The sequence below is a fragment of the Tiliqua scincoides genome, chromosome 1 (genome assembly GCF_035046505.1).
Source record: "Tiliqua scincoides isolate rTilSci1 chromosome 1, rTilSci1.hap2, whole genome shotgun sequence".
Taxonomy (NCBI): domain Eukaryota; kingdom Metazoa; phylum Chordata; class Lepidosauria; order Squamata; family Scincidae; genus Tiliqua; species Tiliqua scincoides.
Window position 1 is genome coordinate 105,340,477 of NC_089821.1, and position 13,058 is coordinate 105,353,534.

The 13,058-nt window shown below is 44.4% G+C and overlaps 1 protein-coding gene across 6 annotated transcripts in view; it reads left to right on the plus strand.

Moving 5' to 3' along the window:
* MYO3B (myosin IIIB) overlaps nucleotides 1–13,058 on the plus strand; it is a 309,268-nt gene that overhangs the window by 219,183 nt on the left and 77,027 nt on the right. For all 6 annotated transcript variants that reach the window (XM_066612192.1, XM_066612189.1, XM_066612190.1 and 3 more), the window contains 2 exons: nucleotides 4,797–4,860; nucleotides 5,781–5,916. In XM_066612192.1, the coding sequence (XP_066468289.1) occupies nucleotides 4,797–4,860; nucleotides 5,781–5,916 (200 nt within the window). The remainder of the gene's footprint in view (nucleotides 1–4,796; nucleotides 4,861–5,780; nucleotides 5,917–13,058) is intronic.

Consider the following 13,058-nt stretch of genomic DNA (forward strand, 5'->3'; position numbering starts at 1 on the left):
CCCCAAGGATCTGTCCTGGGACCGGTGCTTTTCAACCTCTTCATAAATGATCTGGAGACAGGGTTGAGCAGTGAGGTGGCTAAGTTTGCAGACGACACCAAACTTTTCCGAGTGGTGAAGACCAGAAGTGATTGTGAGGAGCTCCAGAAGGATCTCTCCAGACTGGCAGAATGGGCAGCAAAATGGCAGATGCGCTTCAATGTCAGTAAGTGTAAAGTCATGCACATTGGGGCAAAAAATCAAAACTTTAGATATAGGCTGATGGGTTCTGAGCTGTCTGTGACAGATCAGGAGAGAGATCTTGGGGTGGTGGTGGACAGGTCGATGAAAGTGTCGACCCAATGTGCAGCGGCGGTGAAGAAGGCCAATTCTATGCTTGGGATCATTAGGAAGGGTATTGAGAACAAAACGGCTAATATTATAATGCCGTTGTACAAATCGATGGTAAGGCCACACCTGGAGTATTGTGTCCAGTTCTGGTCGCCGCATCTCAAAAAAAACATAGTGGAAATGGAAAAGGTGCAAAAGAGAGCGACTAAGATGATTACGGGGCTGGGGCACCTTCCTTATGAGGAAAGGCTACGACGTTTGGGCCTCTTCAGCCTAGAAAAGAGACGCCTGAGGGGGGACATGATTGAGACATACAAAATTATGCAGGGGATGGACAGAGTGGCTAGGGAGATGCTCTTTACACTCTCACATAATACCAGAACCAGGGGAATCCACTAAAATTGAGTGTTGGGCGGGTTAGGACAGACAAAAGAAAATATTTCTTTACTCAGCGTGTGGTCGGTCTGTGGAACTCCTTGCCGCAGGATGTGGTGCTGGCGTCTAGCCTAGGCGCCTTTAAAAGGGGATTGGACAGGTTTCTGGAGGAAGAATCCATTATGGGGTACAAGCCATGATGTGTATGCGCAACCTCCTGATTTTAGAAATGGGTTATGTCAGAATGCCAGATGCAAGGGAGGGCACCAGGTTGAGGTCTCTTGTTATCTGGTGTGCTGCCTGGGGCATTTAGTGGGCCGCTGTGAGATACAGGAAGCTGGACTAGATGGGCCTATGGCCTGATCCAGTGGGGCTGTTCTTATGTTCTTATGTAACGCATGTGCAGTGGCTCAAGTGGAGAGGGTTTGAGCGGGTGTCTGTAGGCAATATTGACATGGTTCAATTAGCATGTTCATGCTGTCTTTCCTCCAGCAATGATTACTGAACTAGTATCAGGCTGAATGGCGATAAGAACAGGGCCGGCCCATCCATGAGGCCACCCAAAATGTTCACATAGAGCGGCACCCATGGGCACCTTGAGGGGGGCAAACAGATGAGCCCCCAGGTCACCTGTCCACTGCCCTCCAGCCCACTGCTATACAGGGCACTCTAATCCTCTTCCGACTTGCCAAGAGCACTGCCGGAAGAAGAAGAAAAAAACTGCTGAAGCTCCACATCACTTCCTCCCTGCCAGCTTGGTGTTCACAAAGCACCAAGTAGGCAGAGAGTGGTGATTTGGAGCCTGCCCTACTGCTCGCCCCTTCCCTCACACAGATCGTTTTGTGTAGCCTGGCCAGTCCATCCCTCTTCTGTTTACTATAAGCACAAGCAGCAGATGCTGGGTTCTCTGCATCCGCTGTGCCCATTCAGTTCAAACAGAACAAGCACAGATGGATGAGGCTGCTGCACAACCTGTACTTTGTAAGTAAAGGGAAGGGGGAACAGAAGCACGGCCGCTTGTTTGCAGCCCTAGCTTCATAGGAAGGGGTACACACTGGCAGGCACAAGCAGGGATGGCAGCGGGCTGTTGATTTAGGTGGTGCAGAGATATACACCACCACTAGATGAGCTGAGGCTATACGTCCATTTAGATTGATAGTGGTTTGTCTTAAAAAAAACCTTGAAAACATGTGACAAGCTTGACAATTTATTATATGGGATGGGTGAGGAAAAGGACTTCTGGTTAGGTAAATGGCTTCCAGAAAGAACTGGCTTTCCTGATCTCAAGCACAGTGTAATGGAATCTGAAATCAATATAATGTTCAGATCACATTTCATCAACTCGAGTCTAAAAAAAATTTTCTTTCCCCAAATGGCAGGGAGGGCTTTCTGTGGTACCTTCCTCCTCTTTGGTGCCTTCCACACTAGGCAGGCTGACATGGCCAGCATGCTGCAGACCTTCACATAGCTGGTGAACAGTGGCAGCCCAAGCTCATCTGCCCCCCAACAGTAGATCTGCTGCCCATACCTCCAAATGTTGTCCTCCCATATCTTAGTACGCCCCCATACACTCATCTCATTATTGCCTTCCATCACCACCTCTTCACCTGTGTTTCATGAAGTGCTGGACCTGGAGGATTTTGTTCCTTTTGGGATCAGGTATTTTCCCCTGTCATACTTATGTACGGGAATCTCCCCCACCCGAATAATGTTAAATATATTGGGGGGTTTTTTCAGGATCACCAAGAAACTTGTCTATTGCTGAACAGGTGATTGGCTGCCTGTAGCTGATGAATGCAGTCTGCAGTCACAAAAGAAGACTCTCTTCTATGGTTCAATTTTTGTCTAAATGGTCTTTCTGAAGGGGAGGCAGATGATTTACATTCACATGATGACACCATTTATCATTTCAACTTATTCTACAATATCGCCAAACAAATATTACAATGCAGCTCACTGTACCTGTCAAGCTCTAATAGATGCTGCAAAGAACATGATACATTCAGCACATGCAAAAATTTTCCCACACCAGATCAAAGAAAGCGGCAGCACTTTTTTTTTACATCAAAGTTGAAAGAATTGTTGCTTTTTAAGTATATGCAGCGAATTATACAATACTTCTAACAGCTGAAACAACAGCACAATAATGCTAGGTAAAACACTTCTTGATTTGCAAGTTAACTGCCTAGATATTTAAATGCTGATGCAGGGAGGAAGAGGGAGAGAGTGATGCATACATAAAATTGTAAGACTCGAATATTCATAAATTCCCATTCATAAATTAAATTCCACTGGGTTCACCAAGAAACTGCATAGAAATGTAACCCTTGTCTCCAGATTTTGGCCACCAGGATCACAATAAACCAATGAGCAGCTCTCAACTTTGAAAAATGGGTGGATGGTTCATATACCTAGGGTAGTTGAGATCGCTATAGACAGACACAGACCTGGTAGAGTGAACAGATGGAAAGGATACTAGGACTTCTGTATCTATAGTAGTTGAGGAAATCATAGTTGGTGCAGTATTTCTCACCTATGCATGTTAAGCTGCACCCACCCAAATCTCCTCTTCCATATTGCTATTAAAGTCATGGGAAATGCCCTTTTTGGTCATAAAAGGTGAGGCCTTTTGTTAAATCAACTTCTGTTGGTGTAGAAGCAAGCTGAATTTCAGCTCATTTTAGGAGTATGCTGAGTTGTTATGTATGGGGACCAATGGGTGAATCTAGCAAATCAGTGAAAAATAGTTCTACAAACCTTGTGTAAGACATTTGTGTCAGATAGATAGACCTTGTTGCAAAAATATTTGTAAGACAAATTCTGTAGCGTAAAAACAGCCTCTGTGTGATGAAAATATCCATTTTCTGGAAAACACATTTTGATACCATGATGCGCACAAACTACGATAGTAACCTCTTAGCAAGTAATCATCACATCATATATCTTATGATGTATAGTGTTTGGCAGTGGTTATCAAACTTTTTAGAGACCTTAGAGGCTGCTGCCTGATTTATAAATGCCAAAGGGTTTTGGCTGTAATGGTGATTAAACAGCAGTATCATCCCCGTCCCCCAAGTAGCAGCTTGTTTAACTTTTGATGCCCATAGCCTAATCTGCCCTGTCAGTTTTGTGAACTACCAAAAATTGGGTCATGACCCACTGGTTGGTCCCAGACCCACAGTTAGAGAACTGTTGGTATATGGCCTTATGTATATGATGTTAACAGTGTTTGGTTATCAGTACGGCAACCATGTGTTAGAAAGGATTCTTCATAGGAAGGAGCTTTATGCAGCATGTTCTGAATGCAAGAGGGCTTTGATTAATAATTTTTTAAATTTGTACATCTCTCCCAAGTCCTCTATTTATTATTTTAAATGTTTTTATCCTGCTTTTCCCAAGTTCAAAGCTGCTAACAATCAAAATAGAAGCAAACTAAAAACTAATGAAAACAAGAAGTCACAACAACAATAAAAACAGCAGAAGATACAGAATCAACTTGCTATATCAGTCATTTTCAACCACTGTGCCATGGCACATTGGTGTGCCACGATTGGTCTGCAGGTGTGCCACAGGAATTTGGGGGAAGGTCATTTATTAGTATGCCAATGGGGGATGTGAACCTCCACTGGAAGCATGGCGTGCCTTGACAATTTTAATGCCTTGTCAGTGTGCCATGAGATGAAAAAGGTTAAAAATCACTGTGCTGTATAAAAGCAAAAGCCTTTCCACCAAGGTTAAAAGGCTGGGCAGAGTGGACAGAGGCAGGGAGTGTCACAGTCTAGGTATTGCCACAGTGAACCTCTCATCCTCTCCCCACATACACAACCATCACACAGCTGACAGTGGTGAACAGCCACATTCCAGGGTTGAATGACACCCAGGGCAGGGTGATGTGGAAACGTGACCCACCGGCATCAATAAAGTCTACAGTTACATATTTTGCTCTAGTAATGAGGAACGTTGTCATAAGAGGATGTGTGTTTAAAATGGTGGAAACATGCAGGAGAAAATTCATCAAAATGCAGTAATATATTAATAACTATTTGCTTGTACAGAGCTTATTGTCACCATAACTCCTTGTTATGTTTCAGGCAGCAAAGTAGCAGCCCAACTTCTCCCGCAGAGCCGGATTTTCTTGAAAAACAAACAAGCAAGGTACTGTGAAGTTCAGCCTCTAAGAAGACGTAAAATTTCTGAATCTACAGTTCTGAAGTGTGTTCATGGTTGCTTGGCATAACCATCAGAACATGAAACCGTTAGTGGTGTTTTGAAGTCTTTGAGACAAAAGCCTGCCTTGCTAAGAACTTTAGCTCTGTAGAAAGACAGGGAGGTACAGTGAATAACAGAATCAAAAGGCTGGAAATCTGCTGCTGAGAATAAATGCTCGCTGCTCCCTGAGGTGATTTGTCTGTGCACTTCACTTTCTACAGATGTTAGAGCCTCTTTTTTAGTAAGGACCTGAGGTTCTTTGGTAGCACTTTGATATCCTGCTCGAATTCAATATGTGAAATGGAGGAGTCGCTCTGTGACTGGGAGCACAGCACAGTCTTTGAAGTCTGATCCAATTTTTGCTGCTTACCATTTGATGTTGAAAGGATGAAATGAAGAAAATGTACAGTTTTTGCCAGTAACTCTGCTGAGCATATGTAAGATTAAAAAAACAAAATCCCTTGGATGATGTACTTAGAAATGTTAAGCAGATTAATACCTTCCTATAGCTTCCCCCCTTCTTCTAAAGATACAAATTAACTTTGAGAGGAAATCAGCATACAGTGTACACCATTATTAGTTTCCTCTATGCTAGGGTGGCAAAGTGAATGGGTGACAGGAAAGAATGTTTGTGGTATAAAAGTAACAACTTTGTTGCCCAAGAGGGTCCTCTCCAATCAAGTACAGTGGCTGTGTATGGTGGAATCTCCCAGGGTTCCAATCCTCAATTGTTTTAATGCCCATGTGTGTGAAGCTGTACAAAAGTTTAAATTTTATTCTTGAAACAACATATTTGCAGGTTTTCCTGCCACAATGGAATGCAAAGATTGAATTGTTTTTCTAAAACATTCCTTGTTCTCCTAAAGGGATCTGCCGATGCTTCTGCATCTTTGGTGGTTCTAAGACATGCCACTGAAGTGAAGGATTCACAGCCCCTCAGCCGGACCCACACAGATACAAATCATCAGTTATTTTGTCCACTGAGATCACATAAAATACAAGGTAAGAAATATTTGAAGACGCAACCTTTAAGGCACAGAATGTATGGTCTTTTTGAGAATTCCTGGATCTCAGCAATGTCTTGTAAAGACCCCTTGAAAGGTGACATACAGTAAATCCGTCAGAAATTCAATTTCCCTGTGAATCTTCTAAAGGGTGGAAATCAGCTATTGATAATGGACCTCAGTGCTGGCCCAACTATGAGACAAGGTGCAGTGGATTGCATGAGCAGTGAATTGCAAGGGGTCTGATGGGTTGGTAAATTCAGGATCGGGTTAGCACTACCACCACTTCCCTCCAGCCCACCAATGATGCAGGATGCAATGATCCTCCCCTTACTCATCCAAGCAGAAAGTGGATCATCAATCTCCTTACCTTGCTCCCCTTGCAGTTTCCTTATAACCAGACATGCAGCACTTACAGCTCTGTTTACAGGTACAGCATGGCTGCCCCTTTAAATCAAAACCAGAAGTCCTGCATTCCTAGTTTGACAAAGCATGGCAAGGAGCTTTTTTCTTTTTCCATAGTGCTGCAGCATCAGCATGGGGTGATGCTCCAGGTCAAGCTGCCCCTGATGGATATGTTCAGAGCCTCTGCCTATCATCTTTATATTGTCACTCTGCATTGCTATACATCTTAGCCATGTTTTCCCTACTGCAGGTAGGACATGAAGTTGGATGTGTAATAGTCCCTGCCCCTTGAACATTCCACTGATCATCCTATATACACACAGTTCTGAGCCTGGTCACCCCATTTGAGAAAAGCCTACAGTTTTTTTTTAAATTTAATTGATTTAATATGTGCTGTTTGAAACCAATCTACCATGATGTCAGAAGCATTCTCCTACAAAAATTGTAGCTAGTTAGCAGTCCATATGTTTGTTGCCTACAGATGTACATGCTTGCAAGGTCCAAGCTGAGATCCTAGAACCCAGGTGGCATAGTGTGGAACAATTTGGAAGGGATAGTTGGCAGCAAAGACAAAAGTTGCAGAGACCTGAGTTGAAAATGGAGTCCATTGTCATAGATGAGCTGAGGTCAGGAGCAAAAATATAGAAGCAGGAGCGTAGTTGGGGTAAACCAAGACCTGAAGATTTAATCCTGATGGAATGTGAAGAAAGAAGAGGCAAGACCCAACTGCGAAGGAAAAGTTATAGGATGCAGTGGCATAGCTAAGAGGGGGCTGGCGGGGTCAATTACCCCAGATGCCATGCATCAGGGAGGTGACATGCCGGCTGCAGCCAAGATGGTGGCGGCCAGTATGCACCTTTCTCTAAGAGCCGCTGCTTTGCTCTATCGCAGCAGCAGCTCCTTGTTCACATTGGCTTCTGACACCCCTGTGGCTTCAGTCACCCCCCCCCATGTTGGCCCCCTTTGGATTGGCCTGCCAGCGGACGGCATCCACTGCCACCAAAGGGGTGGAGACAGAAGCCATGTGGGGATGTCAGAAGCTGCCGTTGTGAGAAAGGTAGAAAAAAAAGGTATGGGGGCACTCAGGAGGGGTTCTGGAACTAGAAGGCAGTGGAGCAAGGGGTGGAGAGCGACCAGAGTCTGTGTTCACCATCGCCACCTACTGCAGGCTCCTGAGGAAAAAAAATGGCAAAAAGTGCTTTTTTTTTTTTTCCTCAGGAGAGGGGGGGTGACAGGGGTGAGCAAGAGGGGGCTGGGGCTGGGGGGAGGTGGCGGATTTTAAAAAATAATTTTTTTAAATGCAGGATGTGACTTTGCTCCCAGAAGTGATATCACTTCCAGTGCTCGTGTCACTTCTGGGGTGACATTTTGAGCTCAGTCCCAGGTTTCAGGATGGTTAGCTATACCACCGATAGAATGGAGTGAGTACAGGAAGGCAGAAGCAGGATTCAGGGACAGTTGTCAGCATAAGGTTCAGGGAGGAAGGATATTCAAATCATCAGAGGAACTGGCCAAGCCATCCTGCCAACTGGCTGCCCTAGAATTTGTCACATCAAGCAAAGATTAGCAGAAGCCAATCACTTTCTCATGCTTAGGGCTAAGTGCAGGGCTGTATTAACCCATGGCTGGGCCCTTAGGCTTTCAGGTATTTCAGGCTCCCTCTGGCACTTCAGCATTTCACCCCCTACAGCTGACAGCATGACCCTGGTACAGTAGACCTATGGGCCCCTAGTCCGTGTAGGGCACCTAGGCTTCAGCCTAGGGCCTCGGAGAGGAATTTTATCAGGGGGTACAGAGTTTCTTTTGGGCCCCTTCCCAAAGAGGGAGGGGTGAATCAGAATGGGGGGTGGCAATGGGGGAAAAACGGGAAGGGGGAAAGTGGCACCAGCTGGAATAGTGTTTGGAGTCCGGATCTACCTGTCTTCCCAATGCAGAGCACAAAAAGTAGGGAACATTATATTGGGGGGGGGGCAGATTGGGAGGCTTCAGAGGGTTACACTTTTGTAAGCCTTTTACCTCTCTATAAGCCCCTCACTCTGTAATGGGTCCCCTCCCAGTGATTTCACTGGTACATGTCTGAGAAGAGGCAGGGGGAAGGGAGACTGCCCATGGATCCAGCATACACTATAACCACTGGATCCGTTCCTTCCTGCTGCCTCCTTGCCCAGTTTCTCCCAGCCCATATTCCACCCTCCCCCACCCCCTCCAGCCTCCCCTGCTGGCTTACATGCTCCAGTGGATGACCAGCAATCCCCCAATACATGCAAGAAGGTTCCAGCCTTCCCGCTTGTGATCAGGGGCTTTGCAGCAGTTGTCACCAGCAGTATGTGCGTTCTACTGGCAGTGGGTTCCTATAGAATCGGGCCAGTATATGCCTTTGATAGGACAGATATACTGTTCTATTTGTTGGCCACAGTAAATGTCTGCTATAGATTATTATTCATATTATTAATTTGAATCTTATTAAGTTCCTTTATATTAAAATGAGGATTACAAAGGGTGTTATGGGAGTCTGTTAAACAGGCCACCTTATGCCCATTTTGGCAGAAGTAAACTCCTCTGTGTTCAATCTGGCTTACTTCCAGGTATATTGAATACCTGTAGTGGAATAGAATAGAATCCCACTATAGAATACACAGAGTCTTCTACAAATAAAGAAGGTGGATAAATTCATTATATTCTTGTTATGGTTTTCAGTCCACACGGAGTTTGGATTCATGGAATTGCACTCTTAAGGACGTGTGCATTACACTGGAACACTTTTAAAAGGATTCCATATTAAACAATAAATCGGGCAAATGAAACTATTACCTCCAAGTCTGCATAAGAGATGCATCTATTACACATCTAACTTTCTTTTTCAGACTGAATAATGCTTTACTCTCTGAGTAGTTCAGCAGAATTGGTAAAATATTACCCATCTTGAAAGAAAGTGGTGAAATTCAGCATTCTGTAATGGGGTAATAGAGAGTCCATTGTAGGCAAATTCAGAGAAGCTTTGTAACAAATATTGTGTCAGGAAAGCCCCAATTAAAATTTTGTTCTGATGAAGAAGTAGCAACACCATTGATTTGATCTATGACGGAGATAAGTGGGCAGAAACAACAAGCATGCAACCGTACAGACATAAGAATCTCTTGGTAATGTATTTAAAGTATTTAAGAGAGGCCGTGATTATCAATCATTCTCAAATGAGTTCCTGTTAAAGAAATAAACCTGTTGAAGACTAATAGCATCTTCCATGGTTTTTGAAAGCCGAGCTCTTCAGCTAGAAATTCAAATCCTTTTCACACCCCAGTGAATCTGAATCGCTGTTAGTGCCTCATGTGCAATTTTCACTGTACAGTGCTTGAGCCAAAAGAAAATGGCAAATGTTGTGCCTGAATTCTTGAAATAAATACACCAGTTCCCCAAGTTAACAAAGATCGAGTTATGGATGACTCTGTTTGTGCTTTCACGCAGTGTCCTTTAATGGTGCCTTTACTCAGGCATGATAGCTCTGGGCCAGGAGGATCTAGATGTTTCAAGCTACCTACATTTCAGTGGGGTGGGAAGGAGGTCAAATTGGGCTTGGGAAGGGGATGGGTCTGGCAGCAATGAATCCAAACCCCTTCTCGGACCTGATCCCTCTTCATGAATCAGCACAAATTTGCACCAGCTACAGAGCTGGCACAGGTCCAGGTTGACCCATGGCAGCTGCTGGGGCAAAGCAACAAATCGTCCCTTACCCTTACCCCAAGGAGGCCCCAATGTTCTGAAACTCCCCCATGGGATATAGTGTGTTCCGCATTGGTGTTACTGATTGAAGCAAGAACCACATTAAGCTTCTTGCTGCACTGCAAAGCCTTCCTGAGAGCCTCTGGAGGCTGCTTTCAGGTTGGCCAGGCCCCACTCAATTGGCCTTCATGGGCCCCAGAATGCCTGCAAAAGCAACCCAAAAGTAAACCAGAAATTGTGGGCATAAACCAGAAGTTGTTAACTTCCTCTATGTTCCTTCGTTCCATAAGAGGGTCAGGAGCTCCCTTGGGGAAACCTACATACCGTAGTCCTTCTGGTTGAAAGTATTCTAATAAGTATCCTAATTTGCATATTACCTTTGCCCACATTACAGTAAATCATAGTAGGTCTCTTATTAGATAGTAGCAAATATAGAGAGGAAATATAATCGAATGCTGTGTGGGGAGGGACTTTCAAATATGCATGGGGAAGAAACTACAAGAATTTGATGACTTATTGAATCTTCATTATTCCTTTCTAATAAACAGGCATTGACTTTAAAAAAGAAACACAATTGTGTTCAGCAAGAAACATGCAGTTAATGCACATAAAGTATTTGAGCAAAGAAATGGTTACTTTTATATTTAAAATGACACTATATTCCTAACCACAGTTTCCTCCCTATGTGGTTTTTCTGTCTCTTTCATTTTCTATCCCTGACACAGAGCTTTACCTAAGTACTCCTTTCTCTTTACCACTTCTTTGTTGATGGCTAAGCTTTTTATCATACTATACCTTGCTGTGCTGTTATTATTGCTCAAAGTTTCCCTAAGTATCCTCTGTGAATCCTCTGACAGCTTTTCTGACAATGCTTAGCCACTGCTGTGAGTACTCCACAACAGCAGCATCTGTCTATGGCGATGGTACCCTCACTCGAAATATTATGCCTCCCAATTAATTTCTCTTCACTTCTCTTTTACAGTTTGCCTAAGCTTTGTGTATTGCCCCTGGAATTATTAAAATTGCAGGATGGCTTTCTCTGTGCTTTCTTTGTCTGCCAAGTCACCTTAGATCTGAGCTTCCTTTAATCATGCTTCTTTATGATTAGAGATAAGAGCATGGTATTTTTTTAATATTTGTTTCCCAATCTTCAGTTTGTAGAATATTTTCTCTTTAGGGTTAGAAAACCCAACTCATTGGTTTAAAACCTCTCAACAGATTTATATATTTTCATTCATTTATAAAATGCATAATGTAATGATTGGCTGCATGGCAAACATAAAAGACATGGCACACCACTTTGCTTAAGCAACAGAACAGGTTTTAGTGTGTACGTAGCTTTACGCATTCAGGAATTTCCTTTGTAAAAACAAAAAATGCCCTTCCTATTATGCATAATATTGATATGTTATGAAGAAGGAAGCAAAATCAAACAGTTTTGGATGTTACAAGGAAAGGTTCTCATACCATGGCTGTTCTCTAGGCCAGGGGTGTCCAAAGTTTTTGGCAGGAGGGCCATATCATCTCTCTGACACTGTGTCGGGGGCTGGGGAAAAAAAAGATTTAATTTACATTTAAAATTTGAATAAATTTACATAAGTTCACATAAATGAATATATTAAAGATGAACTTATATGAATGAATGAAGGTCTTGCAATAGCTCAAGGCCTATAAAAGGCCTTACACAAAGAAAGGCTGGCCTTTCCTTTGCTGCCACTACTGCATCACAGACGTGAAACAGCAAGCAGTGGAGGGAGCCCTCAACCCACAGCTCACATGACAGGTCAAACAGTTGCCCTCATGCTGAGAGCAGTTGTGTCGGGCTAGTGCGGGCTCCAACAAATTTCCAGACGGCCAGAGGCTCATTGGAGACTGGGGGCTCCCTGAGGGCCACATTGAGAGGCCTCGAGGGCCGCATGTGGCCCCAGGGCCGGGGTTTGGGCACCCCTGCTCTAGGCCATACATCATGATTACTTTGATGTATCACAACTTAATTGGTGAACTAACTCCACTGAAATTCCATGTTTGAGTTGATATGAGATTATATGAAAATTCTTGCTCTGTGCTATTTTTTGATATGTGATTGATGATTCGTGTAATTCACCACTTGATGCTATGGTCATAAAATAAAGCACTTGATGTTCCTTTGTTCTAAGTACATGCATGTGAGATCAACCCAGTGTTGCAAGGAAATGTGGTTGAACCATGTAGATCAATATTAATACATGTTTATAAATAAAGGAATTCTGTAATACCAAGGATCTGACTTTGGAAAGGGAGATGAGTAACTCTTTCAGTCTGTAATACTAATCAACTTCAAATTTAGGAGGAGGAAAGATATAAAGTCATGTTTCTGATTCATGATCATTAAGTGCTGTCATCAGCCCTGTAGAGAACTTGCTGTGAATTTATTTTCCTCATTTGTTTGCCATGATTAAGAGCCCAATCCTGAGCTTTGGGGGTGCACAGCTGTGGCGGCACCAAAAACGGCTGCTGGTGCATCCTGCACGCCCACGGCATATGTGACCGGCACATCAGGAGAAGGGGACTTTCATTCCCTTCCCCCCGGGTAAAGGGAATAGCCCCGCAATGGGGCTACTCGATTTACTGCCAATCAAAAGGTTGGCGGTGAGGTAAGAGCCTTCGTGTCAGGTGCCAAGCCTGACGCCAGGGCTCAGGATCCTGTGAAGTGTTGCTCCACCTGTCCTTTCTGTCTCCCTCCCTGCCCTGGCACACCCCCTGCCCTCTTCCCACTTCCCGTCTCCCCGTCGCACCCCCTCCCTGCCCTCTCCCCTCCCTCCACGCCTCCTCCCTGCCTCCCCCCGCCCCAGCTTTCCTCTTCGCTGCTCAGCGGTCCATGTGACCACTGAGCGGTCGAGGCTGGGCGCCTGCCCAGCACTAACCCAGCACCAGTCAGCACTGGGCTAGCACAGGCACTCCCTCGGCGTTAGGGCCCACAAACGTGCCTTATGGCACATTTGCGACAGTGCACGCTGGCAGTAAGCCGGCGCGCTGAGC